At 43.7% G+C, this 21,777-nt stretch overlaps 1 protein-coding gene across 1 annotated transcript; it reads right to left on the minus strand.

Annotated features, from left to right (window-relative positions):
• Positions 1–10,222: 10,222 nt before the first annotated feature.
• Positions 10,223–18,359, minus strand: BDNF (brain derived neurotrophic factor). Its single transcript, XM_009807008.2, has 2 exons — positions 18,330–18,359; positions 10,223–10,984 (listed from the first exon to the last, which is right to left on the minus strand). The coding sequence occupies exons 1-2, from the start codon at positions 18,357–18,359 to the stop codon at positions 10,223–10,225; spliced, it is 792 nt and encodes a 263-aa protein (XP_009805310.2).
• Between the last annotated feature and the right edge of the window lie 3,418 nt (positions 18,360–21,777).

A 21,777-nucleotide genomic window follows, 5' to 3' on the forward strand; every position in this document is an offset into this window, starting at 1 on the left:
TTTGGGGCTCCCCAAGCTGCGGGGATCTGTAGGGCACTGCCTGCGTGGCGGTGGCATGCCCATAGCGCGGGTGCACGCCGTGCACTGCCTTTCCATCAGGGTGCTGCCGGGCAAAGGCAGCACCCAACGGGCTTTTAACTGCACTCGCACGCCAGATGCTGAAAAAGCACCGACCTCCCCTCCTGCAAAGCAAACAGAGCACCAGCTCGGAAATAATTATACTGCTCTAACACCGACACGTTGCAAAACACTGCAGGACCCTAAAGGCAAGCCCTTAAGGGCCTCCTTACTGGGACCCGACGATGCTTAGGGACACACACAGCAAAACCCCCTCCTGGGTAACAACCGAAACCTCTGGGTATGATCGACAGCACGTGAAGAGGCAGAAATAGATGGCGGCCACAGGCCTGAACCAGAGCAGAGGGTCTGCGCTCTGTCTGGCGGGGTTTGAAACTGCTGGGTGGAACAAGCTCATTTGCTTCAAAGCAAAGTGGGAATTCCTGGCCGGCCGCACAGCTGCGGGACATCTGCCCGCGCCCGGGCGCAGGGCTCTGCGGCTAGCAACCTGCTGAGAAAATATAATCAACAACGTTCAGAGCAACAACAACAACAACAGAGACAAAGCTCAATGGGAAAGCAGAGCCGGGGAGCTCGAGTGTGCCTGAGGCCACGTGTCAAGTCTGTGGCACCACCGAGACACGACGGGTTTCTCATCCTTGCTCAATTCCCTAGGCTGTATCTCAAATACACACACGTAAATCTGAAACAGACCGCGGGCCTGCCTTTAATTTACCAGAAAGCCGAACTCAGACAATTTAGGAGCCTAAAGAGCGAAGTCGCGGGAAGAAGTTACACACGTGGTTGCTTTCAGGCCCCCAGGAGAAGGTCAGTGGTCACCAGGGCTGGCAGCCACGCGGGCCGCGGCGGGGGCCAGCTCCTCCTGCCAGCCCCGCCTGCTACGGCACCTTTTTTCACATTACTCGGCAAGCGGGGATGCATTTCTGAGGAAGCCCACCCCAAATGAGACCAGCGGTCTGGCCACCCTCATGCTTGACCTCCCGGGGTGGCCAACAGCCGATGCCCGGGCTGGGGGCAGAAACCAGGCAATTTCACAGCAATTTCACAAACCAGGCCGTTTCGCAACTGCCTCCCAGAATATTCCTCCACCACCGGTCTTCATCCCCGGGACCTCTTGAGCTAAAAACTGATACTGTACAGAATGACTTTTGCTAGGTTTATTCTCTATTGATTTGTCGAGTTGCTCTTCAGTCCTCCCACTAAATTCAGTAGACACTGTCCTTTTCAAAGGCAGAATTAAGCTCTGCGATTAAGGAGAAATTGTCCTATTTAAAGGAGAGAAAAATGAAAGCTCCAAGAAAGAAGATTTGCAGAGGTTTCCGGGCTTGCAGCTTTGTTCCGAAATGCTCCAACACATCGCTGCGTAGGTGGTCATTTTGGCAGTCTGGCACCAAACCGTAAATTATACCGTAGTTATAGCCCTGCGTAATACCTGACACATACTTTATTAGAGATGTTGCACCAATTCTTAGAAACTGTAGGTATCTACTGTGTTACGAAGCATGTAACAGAGTGTTGTGGTCCTAAAGGGGAATTTATGATGTGACCATTGAGTAGGTAATGGATTGCAGTCCCCTAAAATCATCTCGGGCTATAGGAACGCTTTATTTCAGGGTCTCCTCATACTATCTTCCTGCCTTGAAAGTTCAAGCAAGGCTTTAGATCGCCAGCCCATCCACTGTATTATTTTCAGTGACAGGCAGGGCTAATTAGCTTGCATAGCTATTGTTTGCACTACTTTATCCTCATTATTTCTCTGACTTGCCATGCAGACAACAATTATAAAGCCGTAAGGACATGTAGAGCTATGCCTGGAATCTCTGGTTTAATTCAGAGGAGGCACAGACAAGAAGAGCACTGCTACTGCTAACCGCGGATGCCTACCTGACAGATTTATGAAGAGATTTCATGCGCTCGTCTGCCTTTCCTCTGTGTATCACGCTGTGCAAGCTGAATTTAGCAGCTGGCAAATAGGGTCCTGCAGTCCCTGCGCTCGCTGGGCTTACCAGAATAAAATACCTGACTATTGAGGCCTCAATTCATACAGTCACATAAAAATTTTTAGCTTATTGGGAAGCTAAAGGTAATGCAAGGTCTAAGGGAACATGCAAACCCATGGTTTCCCTCCAACAGCCTCTTCTGAGCGCTTGCCCTGGTTTTCCCTCGGAAAACAAAGCTGCTGTGCTGCACTTCAGGTGATCAATTTCCATTTCACCAGACAGCTCGTTCGCAACAAGACTTCTGAACACAGGAACGTGCCTTATTCCTCCTGAAGCGCTAAGCGGAGACTACCAGTTGTCAAAATTTAAGCACGGGGTCACCTACACCGTATCATGCCTTGCAGTGAGCTAACAAGAACTCCTGTTTTATACCTACTACATCTCTGTTCCACCACTGCGTAGCAAGGCAAGGAGAGCCGGCTGCAGGCTGCCGTGCCCTGCCTTCCCAAGCCAAGGGTCCCCTTCGGTTTCCGAAGCTGCATCCCCACGGCCCCTCTCCTGCCGTGACAGCTCTTCGGCAGAGACCTGCGTGGCTCGCAGGTATGTACCAGCAGCTATTAGCGAGACTGGATGAGCATGTCTGAACTTATATCCCCTGAAACGGGGAGGTGAGTACTCCACACCAGCACAGCCGGCAGCAAGGAGGGGAAATTTAAAGGAAGAAAAGCGTAAGATAATACGGCTGTTGTGAATAGTTAAGCTGAAGCTGAGTGAGACTCTCTTGTGCACCTTTCAGAATTAAACAGCCAGACTCTGGCATCTCTAAGACTAATATGTCTATCAAATCCAAGGGAATAGTGGCCAAAAGATGTAACCAGCTGGGAAGTGATTTGACATTAGATGAAGCGACCAGAAGTCACCTTGTTGCTGCATCCCAGCACCAGCAGGCCACGTCCATTTGACCATACCCCTCTGGAGCAGTAACTCTGACCAGGCAGAAAGGGTATTAGTTTATGGTGATGTAGTGATTGTATTTATTTATTTTAATAAACATACTGCTGTTGTTGCTGAGACAAGTGTTGTTGCCCTCCAGGTGGGCTGTGCCACACAGGGAAGCCAAGGATGGCAATTGTGTCTGTCCCATGAATAAAGCAGGCCAGAGGGACGGGGAGGTGGGGGGAAGATGCCGCACAGTTTGGGCAAGAAAAAGAGTTGTCTGTGTGCTGTTTGTTCAAGTAAGTGTATGTCTTGTAACTAAACATGACTTCAGGTATGCATTTGTTGTCACCTATTCCTGCTTCACGAGAGAGTCGACTGGCAAAGGTGGGGATACCCATCCTGCTACGAAAAGGGGCAGCAGCAGCACACAAGATGCAACCGCTCGCACATCACATCATCTGTACTTTGCTTTTGACAAAGCTCACTAGATTGGTACGGCTGTAAAAAGCTTTGAGAAACACGAAAAGAACCAATCTGTGCATGTATTATGTGTGTTTGATTAAGAGCAGAACGTAGAACGGGGGGTGAAATGGCCTCATTGGGCTGTTTCAGGGACGTAAATGACAAAGTCGGCGGCACTAACTATTTTTGTAACACAAACATGGCCGCACATACTTTATATTGTCTTTAAATAACAGCTTCCCAAGACTGGAGTCCAAATATAGTGAAGCTTCCATGAAGGACCACGCTGGGGTTAGAGCAAAAATGAGTCTCCCAGCAGAGTGGTCTTTAGTTAAAGGTCAGAAAAAATTATAATTGGAAACCTTATTAGGATAATTTAAAATCCTCAGTGTAGATGCCAGTTGAAGGAATATTTAGTGCAGTAAGTACCTACGCTCTTATTTAGAGTCCAAGTAGTTTAAAGGGCTATTATAACCAACGTAACACAGTAGGAGAAGATAGCTTGGTTTACGTACATGAACTGCGACTTTAACTTGGAAATTCCAGTACTTTATAGACTTAAGCTAGACCAGATTGTTTGCTCGGGGTCTTGTTTTAATAAAGGGGAGGAGGGGATGGTATAAGCAAAGGATTATTTTAGCAAGGGGAAACATTTTCAGAGTGCAGACACATGGGATGCCGTTTCTGAAAGCGCAAAACTCCGCACTCCTGGCAGGACATGTTCCCTCCTGTAACCCATCCCTCCGCATATCACCTGAGACATTACTCCTGTTAATTAAATCAAATGCTTTTGGAGTTCCTGCTCTGGCATTCTTCACTGTGATACGAAGGGAGTTTATTCAGGTTCAGAGGAAGATAAGGAAGAGCATTATTTCACCTTGTGCCAACGGGCAAGAGCAACACCTGTACCAGGAACTCCGGTTTCTACTCGCTGGTATCAGTACATGCAAAAAACTTTCTTCTCCAAACATTTTAGCCCAGTTTTCCCGAGCCCATTTTATCCTAGCTATATACCTGGCCCTATTGGAAGGGCCGCCAAGCCCAGTCACAGCCTTCTGGAGTTGTGAGGTGGTGCCAGCCCCAGGCGGGACAGCCCACCGCAGCATCCCCTTGCCACGGCAGGGACTGAGGCAAACCTGCTTGTGCAAATCCCGGTGGTTGTGGATAGCCCTGGCCCTGCAGCTCGCTGCCTCTTCCCGCTGCCACACGGCTGCTTTGCCCAGCTGGCAGAGGCAGAAAGGAGAGGTTTAGACAAGAAGCCTTGCAGCTCTGTGCCAAATCCTCCTCCTCATCCCCTAAAATCCCTGCGTGAGCAAACTGGCAACGCTTGGGCTGATGAGATCAGTGGTGGCTGCTGCAAGGCAATGCAGCTGAGGGCTCCCGGCAGCAGGGAAGCCCTCACTGCCCGCATGGCTCTCCGGGGCACTGGGAATTACCGGGAATTGCCACTCCCCCGTTCCCTTTACAGGTTATTCCTGTGGAGACAGGTATCTGCAACAACAAGTGGAGTGACTGCAATCCCATATGGGCCCAATGACACAGCACCAGCCTGATCAACAGAGACCAACCAGCAGTACCAGGAGCTATTTTACAGCTAGATAAATACATGTACGTATTTGTGACTTCAGTACAGACGCCCAAGAGAAGTGATCAGGTTACAGATGGGTTTTAGAGACTCATTCTTGCACAGCAAAGCAAAACCAAGAAGCTATGCGTTGTGTCCCCCAACAGCGGGTTGGTGTAGCAAAGAGCAGCTTACCTCCGAGTGCTTTCTGCCACCATCTAACAGGATGAGATTTAAAAGACTTGATTTCCAGAAGGATTTCAAATTCTGCAAGTGAATACAAATCTTGCTTGGAAAAGTTGGACCCGCTCATGCCATCTCCAGACCTTCTTCTCCCACAGGCATCAAAAAAGCTATCAGTTCAACTCCATTGATTTATATTGATCCTGCAGTCTTTGACTACCCAAAATGGTAGCAAATGGTTAAAAAAATATAAAAAATAAAAATCTCCCCCCCCCCCCCCCAAAAAAAAAGTTCAGAAAAATCTTCTCGTCTTCTAAAACACCCTCTGCAGAACCTTCCTAATTTTAAAATTGTATCACAAGGTCAGGCCTTGGTGCTCTTTATATTTACTCCAAACAAGTGCATCCACTCCTTTTTAATTTTAATTGCCCTGCCAGAGGGTGTCTTCTCAATGAGATCTTAATTAGGAGAAGTAGCCTGTGGAAGTAGTGTATTGGATCCACCTGGCACAAATTGAAGTAACTGTCCTCCCTTCTCGTTGCACTTAAATGTAGCCTTGATATTCTCGTCAAAAAACTTTTTACTGTTTGCTATTGTTCTCTAGCTGAGTAATTTAAAAGCCTAGCTATATGCCTTTATTTCTGCTCCAAGTGATAAAAGCGATGGAAATATCTTTCTTTTCCCCTACAGAGCTAGGATTCAGTAGAGCATATGGATGGATGGTTAGCTCCCATATCTTCCTCTGTAGTTCAAATACGTATTTTGAGGGTGCCCATTGCATTCCCTAGGTACCTGCGCCATGTATTTAACAGTAAAATAAGCTAAAGGAACTCACCCATCTCTGTCTTATCTAAGGGCCGAGGCGGGGTGTGAGCGAAGCCAGCTCCCGCAGCCAGGAGCAGGCACACGGCGCAGTAATAACACCGCCCCATCCTTCCATGCACCAACCATTTCAGTATCTGTTACTGCTTCCGTTAGCTTATTTTAAGACAACAATAAAGCAAGCAATGTGCACACATGTGTGTTTAATATAAATGATAATTTGCAGAAGCACCATTTCCTCAGTTCTTGTGGAGACGGTGCTGGCACTGGACTCTTGGGAAATTTGCAGCAATGGAATTTTTTAAGAGTTTGGGTTTGTGCTTTTTTTCCCCCTTAAGTTATATGAAAGTTTTCTATTCATCATGAAGATTTATTGATTGTTCTAGGGCTATGGGATAATTAAATATACAAAGGCTTGGCAGTTACAGTAGAGCATATTCTTTTAGAAATGCTAACAATATGTTAAATCCAAGGAATTCCACTCCAAGTACTCCGTGGGGTCATAAATAAATTTGCCACAGGGGATATAAATATATATGACACCAATTAAAAATCAGGTATATGACTGGACTACAGCTATCGAGTTTATATCTCACTTATTCCTTAGTTACTAAGGTTAGTAACCCCTCCCCCTCACTTCCATTACACTCTTTATTTTATGGCTGAATAAAATCGTATCTATGTGTCATTCATGGGTTTTTAGTCTCATGAAGACTTATGTGCTAGAATTAAATGGAAATACATCATTCTGCGAGTATCCCCAGCTTTCACGGAAAGCAAATTCTTGCCACCCCTCCCTTCCCAATGCTAACTGTCCGGCTATGAAACAGGGGGCTATCTGCCCTCCGAGTGAGGTTTTATTGCTAAAATAAAGTAAAAATTGTTTTAAAACAAAGAACACACATCTTTATAGTAAAACTCAAGTTTGTTTTACAATTAGAGAAAAGAGTCACATGGTCCCCCAAAAAAACCCGAGTTTTATATATATATATTTTGAAAATATATTTAAAAACATAAAAAACTCTATAGTTAAACATATATTATGTTAATCAGTACACTTAAATATAGCTTAATTATATTTACAATATGACGCAGTTGCTTTTAAATTTTAATGCCAATTTCAGTTTTTCCCAAAAAACATAAAATTATATAAATATACAATAAATATTTATGTTACACAAGGTGAATAATAGAGAACAAGGCCACAGACATTAACTTACAGTTGCAAGAGTCTTTACTTTAACACAGCACTAGGCCTGCTGACATGCATGATATACCTTTGTCACAAACAGACCACAGCAAGAGTTTAATTAAGTGACATGAAAGAAAACCAACACCCACCCACACCCCCCCCAATCTCTGTTTTAATTAAAACTGCCAAGCCTGTGATCATGGATGTACTAGGTCAGGCACGTGAGAGCCATGGGACTGCAGTTTAATTGTCGGTTTCACGTTATATACGTTGAAAGCATCAATTGGCATAGAATTGGCGTATTCTGGGGAGTATCACTCTAGATGTAGCTACAGGATATGGTTCTTCTGTAGGTTCTCAGCTCCACCCCTTAGTCCCCCACCCACACAGGCTGCCCTCTACCCTCCGAACCTACCATCCCACTGTTCTAATTCTGCCACACCAGCACCCCCCTTACCTATTCCAGGTGAGGATTTCTGAGTTATGAATATAGCCATAGTTAACTTTGGGAAATGAGGAAATTTGTTTCTAGCATGAATTCTGCATTAACACTTCTCTTTTGGAAATCCAATTTGTTTGGAGTGGGAATTATTTTATTCCTGTATCTGAATTAGATTCCTGTCATGTCCTAGCTATCATTTCTTTTTCCAGTCCAGATGAGTGATCAGTTCATTATTCCCTCATTAGCATCATCCTTTCTCCTTCCTAAGCAACCAACCCTGGTTTTGAGGGGAGCCACCATTACACCATCTCTCTGCTGTAGTTTAGGAACACTGCTGAGCATAGCTCCTGAGCCACGTTTGGGTTATTAAATGCAAAGAATTGTAATACGTATATGGGTACTGGCCAGAGTGAAATGAAATTCTCCATTACACCAATGTTCGATTTGCACGAAGAATACTTCAGTTGAAGTTTTGAGACATTTCAGTAAGTTTTTTTCCATTTCTGATTTCTATGTGGGAGCCTGAGTATCTGCAATTGAGGTGGGTCACACAACCCTCTCTCCTCACTCATGGCCAACGCAAAAGTTTTTCATTTTACACTTGGGATGGTTCTCCTTTGACAGTCAGTTATCCTAGGGAAGGGGAAGCCTTCTACCCCAAGCAGAAGAAATCACTGATTTTGAAGGTGTCTCTGTTAGCTTCCAGCATTGGTTTCTACTAGCAATGACATCAACTCAGTGCTAAATATACTCTTCAAAGAGAATTATCATGGGGATCACATTTCAAATAAGCTTTGCCCAGTCCAGGTTTTTAATTAACTTCAACAGCAAGGCAGACTAACGCAGATTTTGCAGCATTCAGCAGTAGTTACGTTTTACAGTATTTTCCTCTTCGTTCAGCTACTTCTCTTCATCTACAGGAATTACAAATATAGCATCTGCCTTCAGTGAGCGCACAAATGAGCTATTTCTGCCTCTCTGCCCACTGTAGTCAGTGCAAGTGCTATGCACAGCTCTTCAGCTTACAACCTGCCTTTTTAGAAATACTTCTGTCAGGATAGTTAGAGGGGGTAGCGCAGGCCTAAATACATCTATCAGAACCTAAGCGATGTTAAGCCAACTCCTCTGGCACCTGTTCTTCACTTGCTTCAAGAGTATTTTTTTATGCCAATATTTGTTTCATAAAATAAGGCTGACAGCAGAGGTAGAGCCACATGAACATAAACGCTAATTGCTTTCAGCTAGAGACAGGGCCTCTTCCTTCCTCGTTCCCTAGCTCCTTCGGGCAGGGATGCCAGCGCAGTCTGCACACCCGCTGTGCAGGGCTGGGGCTGTTAGACAAGCTCTGGAGGGTAAGGATGCGCTACCTGCGCCAGCGGACAAGGCAGCTCTCACAGGATGCACAGGACAAGGTCCAGTGCTGGCTATGATTTGGATAGCCTCAGTCAATCCCAAACACTGTTATTTGGCCCTGAATTGGCTGAGGTACCCACAGTCCCATGACCAACCTGATTTCAGACCCACTATCATCTCTCTAGACCCTTTTTCTAGTGACATTCTTCTGGTGCTTCACCAAGACATTTGATCCAAGCACAGAGTCTTTTATTACATGAAAATCACTGCTCTCAACACTTCATAGAATATTTTCTATATGACAAGCTCCAGTTGTATGGTAAGTGAAACACTTGAAAGATCACAACCAACATCCTTCCAGAGGGAGGAAAGGGAAAAAAAAACCCCAAACACAAACAAACATGGTATAAGCAAATGCAGGTCTCAAAAGACAGCAAAAAAAAAAAAAAAAAAAGGAAAATAACCCAAAAAAGCATGTTGCTATACAGTTAAATAAGTGCTGTCTTTAAGCCTGAAGTTCAACAATGTGAAGTGGAACATCACCATTCTTTTTCAGTTGCCTCTTTTTTTATTTTTTTGTCAGTAGTTGGATTGCTATTGCAAACACCTTCACAACATACAAAAAACAAATTTGTTTTTAATCCAGAATAAGGTAATGATTTTTTTTTTCTTTTTCAATCTGATGGGAGTTCAAAAGTAAAAGAGAAACATTAAAACTATGACAACAGCACCTTGACATTGTTTTAATTCCAACGCTATCAGAAGTTAAAAGCAGTAAACAGATATAATACTAACAGGAATAAAGATACTTACTGTCTAAAATGTAAACGGAATGTTTTGGTTCAATTTATTTTTCTGAAAGAGGACAGTTTATCATCAATTCACAATTGAAGCAGCATGCAATTTTATTCTTTTTTTTTTTTAAACTTTTTATATTTTCAATTCTTGGCAACGGCGAAAAACCACAATGTTATTGAGGAATGTAATGCAGACTTTTTTGTTTGCTTGGTTTTGGTTTTTTTTGTGTTTTTTTTTTTTTTTTTTTTTTTTTAACTTGTGCGCAAATGACTTTTGTTCCCCTTCAGGTCATGGATATGTTCAATAAATAGATTGTGGAACCACTGTACTGTATAAACCTCAGTTATACATGCAGTCCATAAAATTATTTTTACTGAATAATTTACCCTGTTATGTATATATACAAATAGATAATTTTGTCTCAATATAATCTATACAACACAAATCCACTATCTTCCCCTTTTAATGGTTAATGTACATACACAGGAAGTGTCTATCCTTATAAAGCGCCAGCCAACTCTCTTTTTATTATCCATGGTGAGAGCTCTCACGTACGACTGGGTAGTTCGGCACTGGGAGTTCCAGTGCCTCTTGTCTATGCCCCTGCAGCCCTCCTTTGTATACCCCTTGGGGTTGCATTTGGTCTCATAGAAGTATTGCTTCAGTTGGCCTTTGGGTACTGGGACTTTTTCCAGGACAGTGACAGTCGCCCCGGACATGTCCACTGCAGTCTTTTTCTCTGCCGCCGTCACCCACTCGCTCGTGCTGTCACATACGCTCAGTTCCCCACGGCGAGCTGGGTCAGAGTGGCGCCGGACCCTCATGGACATGTTTGCAGCATCCAAGTAGTTTTTGTACTCCTCAAGCAGAAAGAGCAGTGGGGGTTCCAAAGGCACTTGACTGCTTAGCATGACTCGGGATGTGTACAAGTCTGCATCCTTGTTTTCCTCGCTGGGCTGGATGTCCTGGTCCTCATCTAGAAGCTCCTCTATGACATGTTCAAAAGTGTCCGCCAGCGATGTCAGTCCTCTTGAACCAGCATTGGGCCCATTTAGGCTCTCAAGAGTCCCGTGGGTCCGAAGACCTGGGTAAGCCAAGCTGCCTTGTCCTCTTACACTAGCTTCTTTCATTGGGGCAGCTTTCATGCAACTGAAGTATGAGATAACCATAGTAAGGAAAAGGATGGTCATCACTCTTCTCACTTGGTGGAACTGTAAAGGACAAGAACAAGAAAAAAAAGATTTAGCTTACAAGGGAGGGAGTGATAAAAATTCACCTCAGTTGTCATGAGACATTATGCATTTTCTGCAGAGATCTGCTGCATACAGCCGCAACTCATTACCAGTGGTAAAGCATACTCTTGTACAAGGGTGTTCTTTGATTTAGAGTTTCAGATAAAGCATATGCCAAAGCTTAGGCAACACTGATACCAGGAAGTCAGAGTTCTCACATGCCAAAGTCTTTCTGTAGTAAGGATTAGATTAGTTACTATGCTGAATCCTTATTTATTGACTGATTACACCTATTTCAAGTAACAGCAAAAGCAGAACTGATATTTAGCAATGCCACATTTCAGCAGTAAAATGCTGCTTTGCAAGCGTGAAAGGCCAGACTTCCATTTCAAGTGCAAATGCAAATACCTGATTTTTAAGATCTCTCTTTGCCAAAAATATTTCATCATTCTACCCACAAGAAACTGAAAAGCACCAGGAAAAGTTCCATTTGTATTTTGAAAGCAACCTTCAAAACACAGGAAGAGGCCATACAAATTCTGAGGTCTCAGCAGGTTAACTCCTCATCTAAAAGTAGAAGCTATGTATGGATAAATATAGAACAAGAGAATGGTCCAGGACAGTGTGCTCGCTACCATACTAAATTTGAGCTGGAAAGATTGCTTGCATCATGCGAATGCCATGGAAGGGACTGGCTGTATTAGAGCTGATTAAGAGCTATACTGAAACGACAGTACCAGAACCACCGTACCGTACTTTCCCAGAGCCCCATACCGCCTGTTCTCCAGCGGGCAAAGCACCTTTTTAAACCCAGTTAAAGCCCAGAGCTCAGCATGAAAACCAGAAGCACAGCCAGTACTACTGCCATACTGAAACACGGCAGTTTGCCTGTTTCTCTCACATTCTGCCCTGAGTCCTGGTGCGTGTTATGGGCCATGCTTTGAGGCTTATGTGTACGTGTGGCTCTGTCCTCATTGAGCGTGGAAGGGTAGCACCAGGAAAGTGTCAGTAAAAAAACCTCCTCACCAGCCTTGGAATCAGCACGACTCACTCCTATCAGCACTCTCAACAGCCTGGGCTTGTACGACTGCTCCTTCCCAAGTGCTTTGCTAAGTCTCCGTAGATTGTATGTTCCTCAGGGTAGAAATTGTTTCCTCCTCAAGTGCAGAGTACACACTTCAGGTACCATTACAACAAGCACCCCCCAAATCCTGCCGTGACAGAGAGCTATACTTTCTGTCTGATCCCAAGTGCTACTACAACATCCATCACATCCAGTTGTTATTTTTGCTCTTTCCAATCCCTGCTCTCACCAGTTCTGCTTGCTAGAAAGCAATGGCATTGTTCACATTTTTGAAGAAGCAGCTAATGCTTGTTTCAGAGCTTTTGAAGTTCATTCGGAAGTACCTCATACTTGGCAGCGTTCATTGGAGTAAATGCTATATCTGTTTGCCAACAGGGTGCTATGTAAAACGCCTTACTTCATCTCCTGCAAATATGCTGTGGGAAACTAGTACTCTTAAGACTCGAACATGGAAAGACCATCTATCATAAAACATACAAAGAAAATGAAATATGTACTAGAAAGGCAGTGCCCAAAATGTAGGTTTCAAAGTTTACTTAATGAAGTGGGGGGGTGGGAAGTGTTTGGGTTTACGTCCAATGCCCTCCTCACCCCCAGTCCCCCACTAAACAAGCTTTTGGCTAAGAATCTTCTCTACCCCAGCACAACTCTTCCTTCATCCCTCCATCTCTCTTCTTGTTTAAAAGTGTTATTGTGGCATAGATTTATTAAGATTAAACAAACCTGACATCTGTGACTCACAGGAACATAGTGTTTGCTCTAACCATGCAGAACATTCATATTTTGCAGATTTTTTCACCCTAGGATTTTTAAAACATTCTACAGCGAGTAAAATCACATTTCTTCCTCAAAGGGGAGGAAGAGAGACACTACAGAGATGATTTACAACACAAGGAAGAAGGTTATCAGTCTTTCTTTATCAAACAAGGAGAGACAAGACAAGAGGGAGAAGGGGTAGTTCAGCTAGCATACAAATGCAGGGCCAGTGGAACGGGCAACAAAAATAGTACTATTCATACGCTCCCTCCTCTGAGAATTGTTTTATATAAAACTTAAAAGAAAAAAAAAAACAAACACCCACATCATAATTTGTGACCACCAGAGCAGTGAACAGAACACAGATCTTTTGGCTCCTAATCAAGTTCCTGTTATTTTTATTAGAGTAGTGCCCAGAGGTCCCAGCCAACATCTTGACTCTGGAAGATTGACTCTGTCTGAGAACGTAGTACCCCAAAGGGCCTTCCAGTGCAAAAGAGAGAGGACACAACACAAGAGGCACAAGACAAACATCAAACAGAGAAGGAAGAACTTGCACCCATCAGCTAAGTACACCAGTTGGAGGCTGAATGTTTGTTTTTCGAGTTCAGTAGGTGAACAAAGGACAGAACGATTCCTGGACCAGGCCACATCCTTCGCTCTTGTCATTGGGCTGTGTACCTCTCAAGGTAGCAATGAATTTGTAGGGATGTGAAATGAATAGAATAGTGGCTGCGCAACTTCGTTCGCATGGACATTTTTCTTACAAGGAAAACGACAGAGGACAGAGAGGTGCAAAGAAACCTCACCAATTGACTTCAATAAGCTCTCAGCATCCACTGCCAATGGCTGGTTGGACACCAGATCTAACACCACTTTTCTTTCACATTAAATTAATCCTTCCTTAATCAATTTTGCCTTCCATTTAGGAAGGAAACTGCTGTCAAGCTTGATCAATTTACATCCCACACGATGACATATAACCGCCACTATTATCTGGGGTAGCAAGAAACAATGTACAACTAGGCTCTGAAAGTCAACAACTTTCAAGACAGCCATTATCCACATAACATACTGATAATACACAAGAACATGTGTCCCCCTAAAAGCCACCCCTCTTCCTCCCATTGATAATGGTAGAAGAGTATGTCAAAGTAGGCTTCAGCAGTGTAGGCACATGGAGTATTGCTAGTAAGCAGACACAGATCAAACATCTTCTTCGTAAATGAGTCCCAGACTAAGCCAAACTGTGCAAGTAGGATGTGAAAAGGTTCTCTCTATCTTGACAGTGACTTGAGCAATATACACAGTCCTTGTCTTCAGCAGCAAAATGATATCAAGTGATTTAGTATGAGGAATAATATTTTAACACCTAGGAAATCTCTTCATTTTAGAGGCCACAGCAATTTCTAGCAGCAGCTGCTCAAAATCTACTAGATTAACATGCTGTGGCAGAGTAAGATTTAAATCTCACTTCATGCGTAGAAATACACAACCTTTCAGCTACTTTTGAACTGACTCATGAATGCACAGTTCATCTCTCACTTAGTGAAGCAGGACTAATATCCTAACACAGCACCAAAAAGGTCATTGAAAACACTTTGGATGGCAGCTTCCAGTCCTTTTCCTCCACTCCCCAATCATCAAACCTTCATTATGTTGCAAAGATTAAAGATGCTGCCTGTCCTGTTACAGTAAGTGCCTTGGAAACCCCAAACACTAACAGATTACATAGACCCTTCCAATTATGAGGAAGTCACCATGCCACCCCATGACAGACGTGGAACCGGGGGGGAACATGGGAGAAAGCTGTATTTTCCTTTTTTCCCCAGCATGCTACTACTGAGCAAGGTACCGCCCCTTTCCATGCTGGGCACATCCACCCCTGAGGCCTTCATTGCAATACCCCAGTACTTTTGTGTACACCCAGGCCTGATGCTACCCTGGTAGACTGAGCAACTATTTTCCACGGAGGCTCATCACTGCTGAGTATTTCTTAACTGGAGCAACCTGGCTGATACCACATGTTCTGAGGGCATCAATACAACCGAATGCCAGACAAAACAGAGTAGCCAGGGCCCCTTTTAGTCAGACACACAGCTAGAAAAATACACAATCATTGATGATACAGCCTCAGCCCGTACTCCTATCATGCATCCATCCCCTCCCTTCTCAGCTGTAGAGGGTTCAGGTCTCTACTCCCCACCTTCCAGAACGACAACTAAAGGCTGCAGTCCTTTCGTGCTCCTCCTGCTCAGCTATGTTACTGGGCATAAAAGATCAAAGACTCCTCTAGTAGAGGGAATCTTGGTTCAATTGCTGTCCCATAGACTGTTGTATACACCTACTAACCTGCGTAAAATGCATGTAAGCTCCTTAAAATAGATGTATGTTAGCCTCCTTGAGACCTAGCCTTAAGCTACTCCCTTAAATCACACAAGACGTCTCTGTCAGAAATCACATTTGAGACTGGTTTCCTGTATGACATCCATTCTCATGGCTGCAAGAACATCCTTCCTTCTCTCATGCAGCACAGCAAAGCTGAAGCAATGAAAAGAGGTCACCCACCACGGACCAGATCTCAGGAAGACGTGACCTAGTTTGTACTTCAATAAAGTCCATACAATTACAGCTAGAATAAGGACACATAATTGTAGCAGTCGTCTCCACTAATGGGAAGGAGGCTCATTAAGTGAAGGTCATGTCAATTATCAACAGCTAGTTTACATATGCAGTCAATTACCTAGCTGTATATTTGTTTCAGTATTTGTATTTAATGAAAATTCACCAGTTAATTGTTTTATTTCACTATTTTTAGTTATTTTAAGCAGATATCTAGCGGCTTAACAGGTTGTATTTCCAGCAGAGAGATCCGAGGAACAGCTGTGAACACGTACTTGCTTTTCTGCATCCTGGTATGTGCTATGAAAGTTGAAATAACTTTCAGTAGTGAATAGATTCGTAATGCTTTAGTCTCCAGAAAGGAGTGTGCAGTGGAAGATAAAATTAGCAGCAAGAAGACATTCATTTTCTGCCTTGCCATTTTCTAAGACCTTTATACAAAAGTTCAATTTACTAAATACTACTGAATGGCACAGGCATGAGTTCCTGCTCTACACATCATTACCGGAGTGTGTGAACAGATACCAAAATGGGATGCATGTCAGCACATGATTTGCAAAGACTAAATGTACTGAGAACAAATAGTATTAACCTTTAACACATGCATAACTGGATGTCTGACGCACTCTGGTTATCCTTGCGGCTATTTATGCAGCAAACTGTATAATTACTTTTTATTACTGAAAATAAAGCGCCCTCCCCCCAATATATACACACCCACACACAATTTGTATTCTTGTAAGTTGGTTCTTCATGTCAGGAAGAAGAAACCCATTTTATTTTTATTCTCGCATGTTGGTTTTCCCTAAGGTCATACAATCTACTTAGCCATAATGCCCGAGATGGCAGAGATGAAGGACCATTTTGAAGGCTAAGATAAATTGCAAGCAAATTTACAATAGTTTGTAAACTACAGCTTTTACATAAGAAATTAGCTTTCATCTTATGTTGCTAATATTGCCTATGGTACAGCTTCTGAGAGCAAAGAAACTCCAGCAATGCCTACATTGGCTCTGGAGAAGTAGGCATCCCTAAAGCACTACAAGGAGTTTTTGTGGGGTTCCAAGGTTTTATCAGACTCTCTCCCCAACGCATATTAAAAAAAATAATCACAACTTCACCTGTCAACCAAGGGTGGAAAAGAAGTCAAAGGCAATAATGGCAAAATAATAATGCCATGACATTACACCCCCAATCTTTCACAGAGTTATGTATCAGAGTTTCCTACAAACTTTCATTGTACCTTTCTGGACACTCAGCCATGCAAAGGGCACACTTGCTTCAAAACTCTGAGGAAGAGAATTCAGCTGCTCTAATGAGCGCAGACCAGACAGTCTCCTCATTACAAGCATGCTTATACTTAAATTGGCTAAGTGCAGGACTACGAGGAGTTCCCAGTTGGATTTTAGTCAGATGGATCTCAGACCCATTCTGCCCATACCAGGAAAAAGGCAGGATGAGTTTTGGCAGTATGTGCAAGTGAAGGACTAGCAGGCCAGACTCACAGATGGTATCAGAGCTTTCACAGAGACAACACCCATGGAAGAGAACAGATGTGCACTATTTTTATACTTTTACAATGGGAACTGATTGTTGAGCCAGTGACACACATACTGCCTTTCCAGCTGTTTGTACAGCATCCTGCAGACGGGGCTCTCAAACTGCACGGGAGTTTGTGATCCCTACTGTAAACAAAGAAACTCAGCTCCAAAAGGGTACTCGTGTGCATGCCACTATAGATAACAAACACAATATGCTTTACCACAACTTTTTTTGCTACAATTTCATGTTGAAATACCAAGGTATGCCGTGAAAGTCTCCCTCAAATAAAAGCGCTACCAGCAGGTTTGGTTTTGCTCATCAGGAGTATCACGGGTAGCGTAACATGCCATACGGCTATTGCCATGCCAAAAATACAGTACAGAAGTACAGTAAGGACATGACTTCTAAGCCTAAAACCTAAGCATTAGCAAATTCCAATTTCAAAATTAATTTCAGGCTTAGAAAACGGCATTAATCTGGTTTAGAGTATTTGTCAAGATACATTCACGCCATTACCATATTCATTCAGAAGTAACATTATGCAACCTCCGTGAAAGGAAGTTCACCTATAGAACAGAATAGGTGAACTACCTAACACACACACACACACACACACACACACCCCCAACAAGAAAAACAACCACAAAACCATTCCATGAAATAATTACTCTCTGCCAAGATACTATCCGGTTCCTCCATGTAAGCAGATAATTACCATTCTCTGAAATCATTTGCTTCGATAGCCACCAGACCTTTATATAAAGCTAATTCAACCTGTGCGCAGAACCTCAGACCTCTGAGCAGCATCTGTGGTTTGTCTTCCATTTCACTAGGGCTCTTTGATATGAAATACGGTGCTGAATCGTCACAGGACTAAGCTATTCTGCCAAGTACACACATGAAGCTCCCACTGAAGTCAAGGATAATTGGCACCCGAGAGCAGGAACAGAACGGAGCACGTTGCGTGCAAACTAGCGTGAGTTGGATCCCTTGTACTGCGACATGTGTCCAGCAGCCCTGGAACAACCCAGAAGCTGCTGTACCAGTTGAGCTTGGATCTTATGAGTGCCTATAAACTATTGAACAGCATGTAAAACATCCCACGCACCCATCAGTTCTGCTGCAAGTGGCAAGCTTCCTAGGACCTATAGAACATTATGCACTCATGAGGAACGTAAGTGAAGCTTAGCCAAGGGAAATCAATGGTTAAAAAGCATAAGCATCAGATGGAGCAGCTACCCATGGTCTGGGCAGGCAAGTGCTTTCTCTAGGGTAAGGGAGGAGAGCAAGGGCTATACCCATTTGTTGCAAGACTCTTACCTTTGCCGAGACCCTGACTGTGTGTGGCATTGCTGTAAGAGAATACCTTGCTTTTAGCCATAGTCAGTCCTTGGAATAAAGCAGATCAGTATGTTGTGATATGCATGAACCAGAAACTGGAAATGCCTGTTGTCAGAGCCCTGACAGGTATTAACAATATGCCTGCATTTGCCAGTGGTGTTATCAGTCATCTTTTGGCTGCCCGCCCTCGTGTGCGGATTTCTCTCAACACATGCTCAGGCCAGTTGATAGCACAGCATCTCCATGGAATAGACAGGCCAAGGGATAAAAGCTTACACTGAGGTACCAGAGCAGCTTCTGGGAGTATTCAAGTCCAAAGTTACATGGAAACAACCAGACCAGGAGCAGAAGTCTGTGAGTTTGCAAAGCTACCTACATTAATGGAATAATGAGGAATTTGTAGTTAACAAGGACGTACTCATTAGGACCCTAACCCACCTCACTGGGCAGCCAGCCCTGCATGTGTCCTGCTGTGACAACGGCTTTATCTTGGGAGATAACAGTTGGAAAATTATGCTAATATGTTAGCACAACTCTATTGAAAACACTTTGGCAAGAAGTGCTCTTTCACCACTGATATTGTACTATGACAATGCAGCGCACCACAGATTTCAAAGCATTATAGTTTCCAGCTTTTTCCACCTTCTAAGTGGTTTCATGTTGAAACAAGACTTTTGCAATTGCTACACCTGGGTCTCTATCCCTAATCTTGAAAATTTGGGGGGCCAACTTCAACCGGATTCAATAGAGGGAACAAGTTTCACAGACAACACCATTTCCACAGTCATATGTTATAACTGGCATGCAAGTACCTGAGACCCACCCAACTAAGCTCTCCCCCTCCTCCATCCTTAGTCAGGCAAACACCAGTGTATGGGCTTACCCCCTTACAGACTTACAACACGGCATTGTTGCTTTCAGTTCACAAGCTCCAGAGAGGAAAAGGGTTTGGAATTACTAGAAGGGGTGAGGAGGTACATCTGGCAAAGATGCAAGTGTCTGAAAACAAGCTTCATTAGTTGTATTGCTCAAGGTACAAATGTTTAATGGAACATGAAGCAAAAGAAAAACCTGCAGCCTTGCAGGAAAAATTAATTTATCAGGCTCCTGCCTTCTTCTAGTTGTATAATGGTGTAATTGCTTTCACAGGGAAGTATTACACTGTGATTCCTATGAATTACATGAACATTGGGTCCTTCCCCTCCCCAATTAAAAATGCAGCTTACCTGGTTCATGACTTTTCATACTTGCCACCAGATAGAACTATAAATTGTGGCATCACAGGAAATTATTTCCACAAAAACTGCTGAGGTTCATTGAAGCAGTATGTTCCAGTGGACCCAGTTCTGGGGATCACAGTCCCTACCTGGTGTAAATCCGTACTGCTCTGCTTGTAGATGTATACCAGCCGTGAAGGTGGCCCAGTACTTACACGGTCATAAAAATCAGATGGGGCCAACACCTAACTAGAGCTAATAGCTGTATCAGAACAAAATGTGACAGGTTTCAGCAAAACAGCTTCCTCACTCTCAGGACTCCTGAGGGATACATGCATAGTAATTACACTTTAAAGAGGAAGAAAAAAGCTTTCTAGGTGTGCAGACTAGCTCCTCCCTTCCCCCACCGATATAAGCACATAAATAGCCCAGACATGCCTATAAACAGAAGTATGCAAAATCCAGCCCAACACCACCTAACTTTCCTCCGCTCCGCACTTGGGTGTCTCGTTTCACGCACGCACACCCCTGCTGCAGAAAGCGGCTTTGCTGCCAGTGTACTGTTCTCACTGCAAGAGCCCTTAAGCTCTGAAGGGTAGGTTTGTGTATGGGATTTCAGTCATTAAATAAACACTTCTCTAGAAAAACTTCAATACCTGTCCCTTCACATAAGCAGATCCCACTGCCCTGCAGGGAAGGAGAGCCTCTCTTCAGATAGCTGGGGATGGGGGGAGAAAAGAGAGAGTCAAGGGAGAAACATTAAATTACCCAATTAGTCTGTTGAAAACAGCTAAGCCTTCTCCCTCTCCCAGATCTCTGCACAACACGACAGATTATCTAAAGTCACCATCCTATTCAAAAATCAAAAGCAGAGCTGTCTTACCAGAGATAATTAGTAGTTCTAGAGAGGAAAAAAAAAAACCACTTAGAAGTTGCAAGAGCAGAGAGACCTGGTACTTAAGGCTGCTGTGACTCTCCACTTGTGCAACATTTCTTGGAGAACACACTATCAAAGCTTCTAAAGTGCTTTGCAAACATTGGATCTCGACATACTTAGGTGAGGAGGAACCACAGCAGAAATCCTATTTTCCTTCTGGGTAGGCTGAAGCCCATAAAGACATTTGAGCAACTTAACCTGGACTGCGCAGCAAGTCACTGCTGAACGGAGGAGAGGGGAGCCCCCGCTCCCAGCCCCTCGCTTCAGCCCTACACAAAGCTGCCTTAACCATGTGTATCATTCACATATTTTGCAAATCTCTCTACAGTAACTTAGATGCGTAACCCAGAAAGAGGCAAGGCAGCCGATTAAAACCTGAGGGTATTATTTTGAATACATATGCTAGCTCACTTCCATCTGTGTCGTTAATTAGTTCCTGACTGTAGGTTAAATGTAGGGCATGTTGTCACGAGCCTAAGGTGGGGTGGCAGGACCTCCTGCTATGGCCATATGGCTTTTTGTTTCTTCCTTCATTCTTCAGCTTTTAGCCTCACGCTTCTAATTTGTGGGCTCAACCATTATATAACGAAGAACAACAAGAAAAGCAAAACTACTGTTAAAATAGAAACATTCTTCACCATTAAAACCTCCAAGAGGTTGGATTTGAAATGCATCACAACTTCCTGTCTTATCCAGAGGCTGCTTTTACCCACAGCAAATTTGCTGTGAAATTCAGGAAAAACCTATTCCCATGAGGAACTACTACTGCACAAGTAGGTATTTACCAGCCACATAAACACAAAGCAGGCAGCTTGCCAGGGAGCAAAGGTCAGCCTTAATTTGTACAAAATGGAGAAGAGCAAGGCTATGCCTACTCGTACTATGGATGCTGAGCCCTTCCTGGGGATGAAGCCAGTGTAGCAGCACCATCCCCATCACAACAACGAAAGGAAAAAAGATGACTGGGTTCCAGTCATTTTCTTCCAATCTATCTCCACAGATGCATCTTTTTGTTAAAAATACAAATGGCTCAGGACTGTCCTCAGCAAAACTACGGGTCATGTTTTGAAGTATGCCTGAACAAGACTAATGACACGATGTGCAGAGTATCGGCGGTTCCCCTGCAGTCACTTTGTAGTGAGTACAACTTGAATACTAACAGGTCTGGTGGTGCTTTGCGACTGAAGACTTGCTCCAAAGTGTTTAATTTAGAGTAGACGTGGAAGATATTTATCATGTTTTCTAGCTCTCATTGCATACCTGGCCTTCCGTT

Source organism: Gavia stellata, chromosome 17, assembly GCF_030936135.1.
Source record: "Gavia stellata isolate bGavSte3 chromosome 17, bGavSte3.hap2, whole genome shotgun sequence".
Taxonomy (NCBI): Eukaryota; Metazoa; Chordata; class Aves; order Gaviiformes; family Gaviidae; genus Gavia; species Gavia stellata.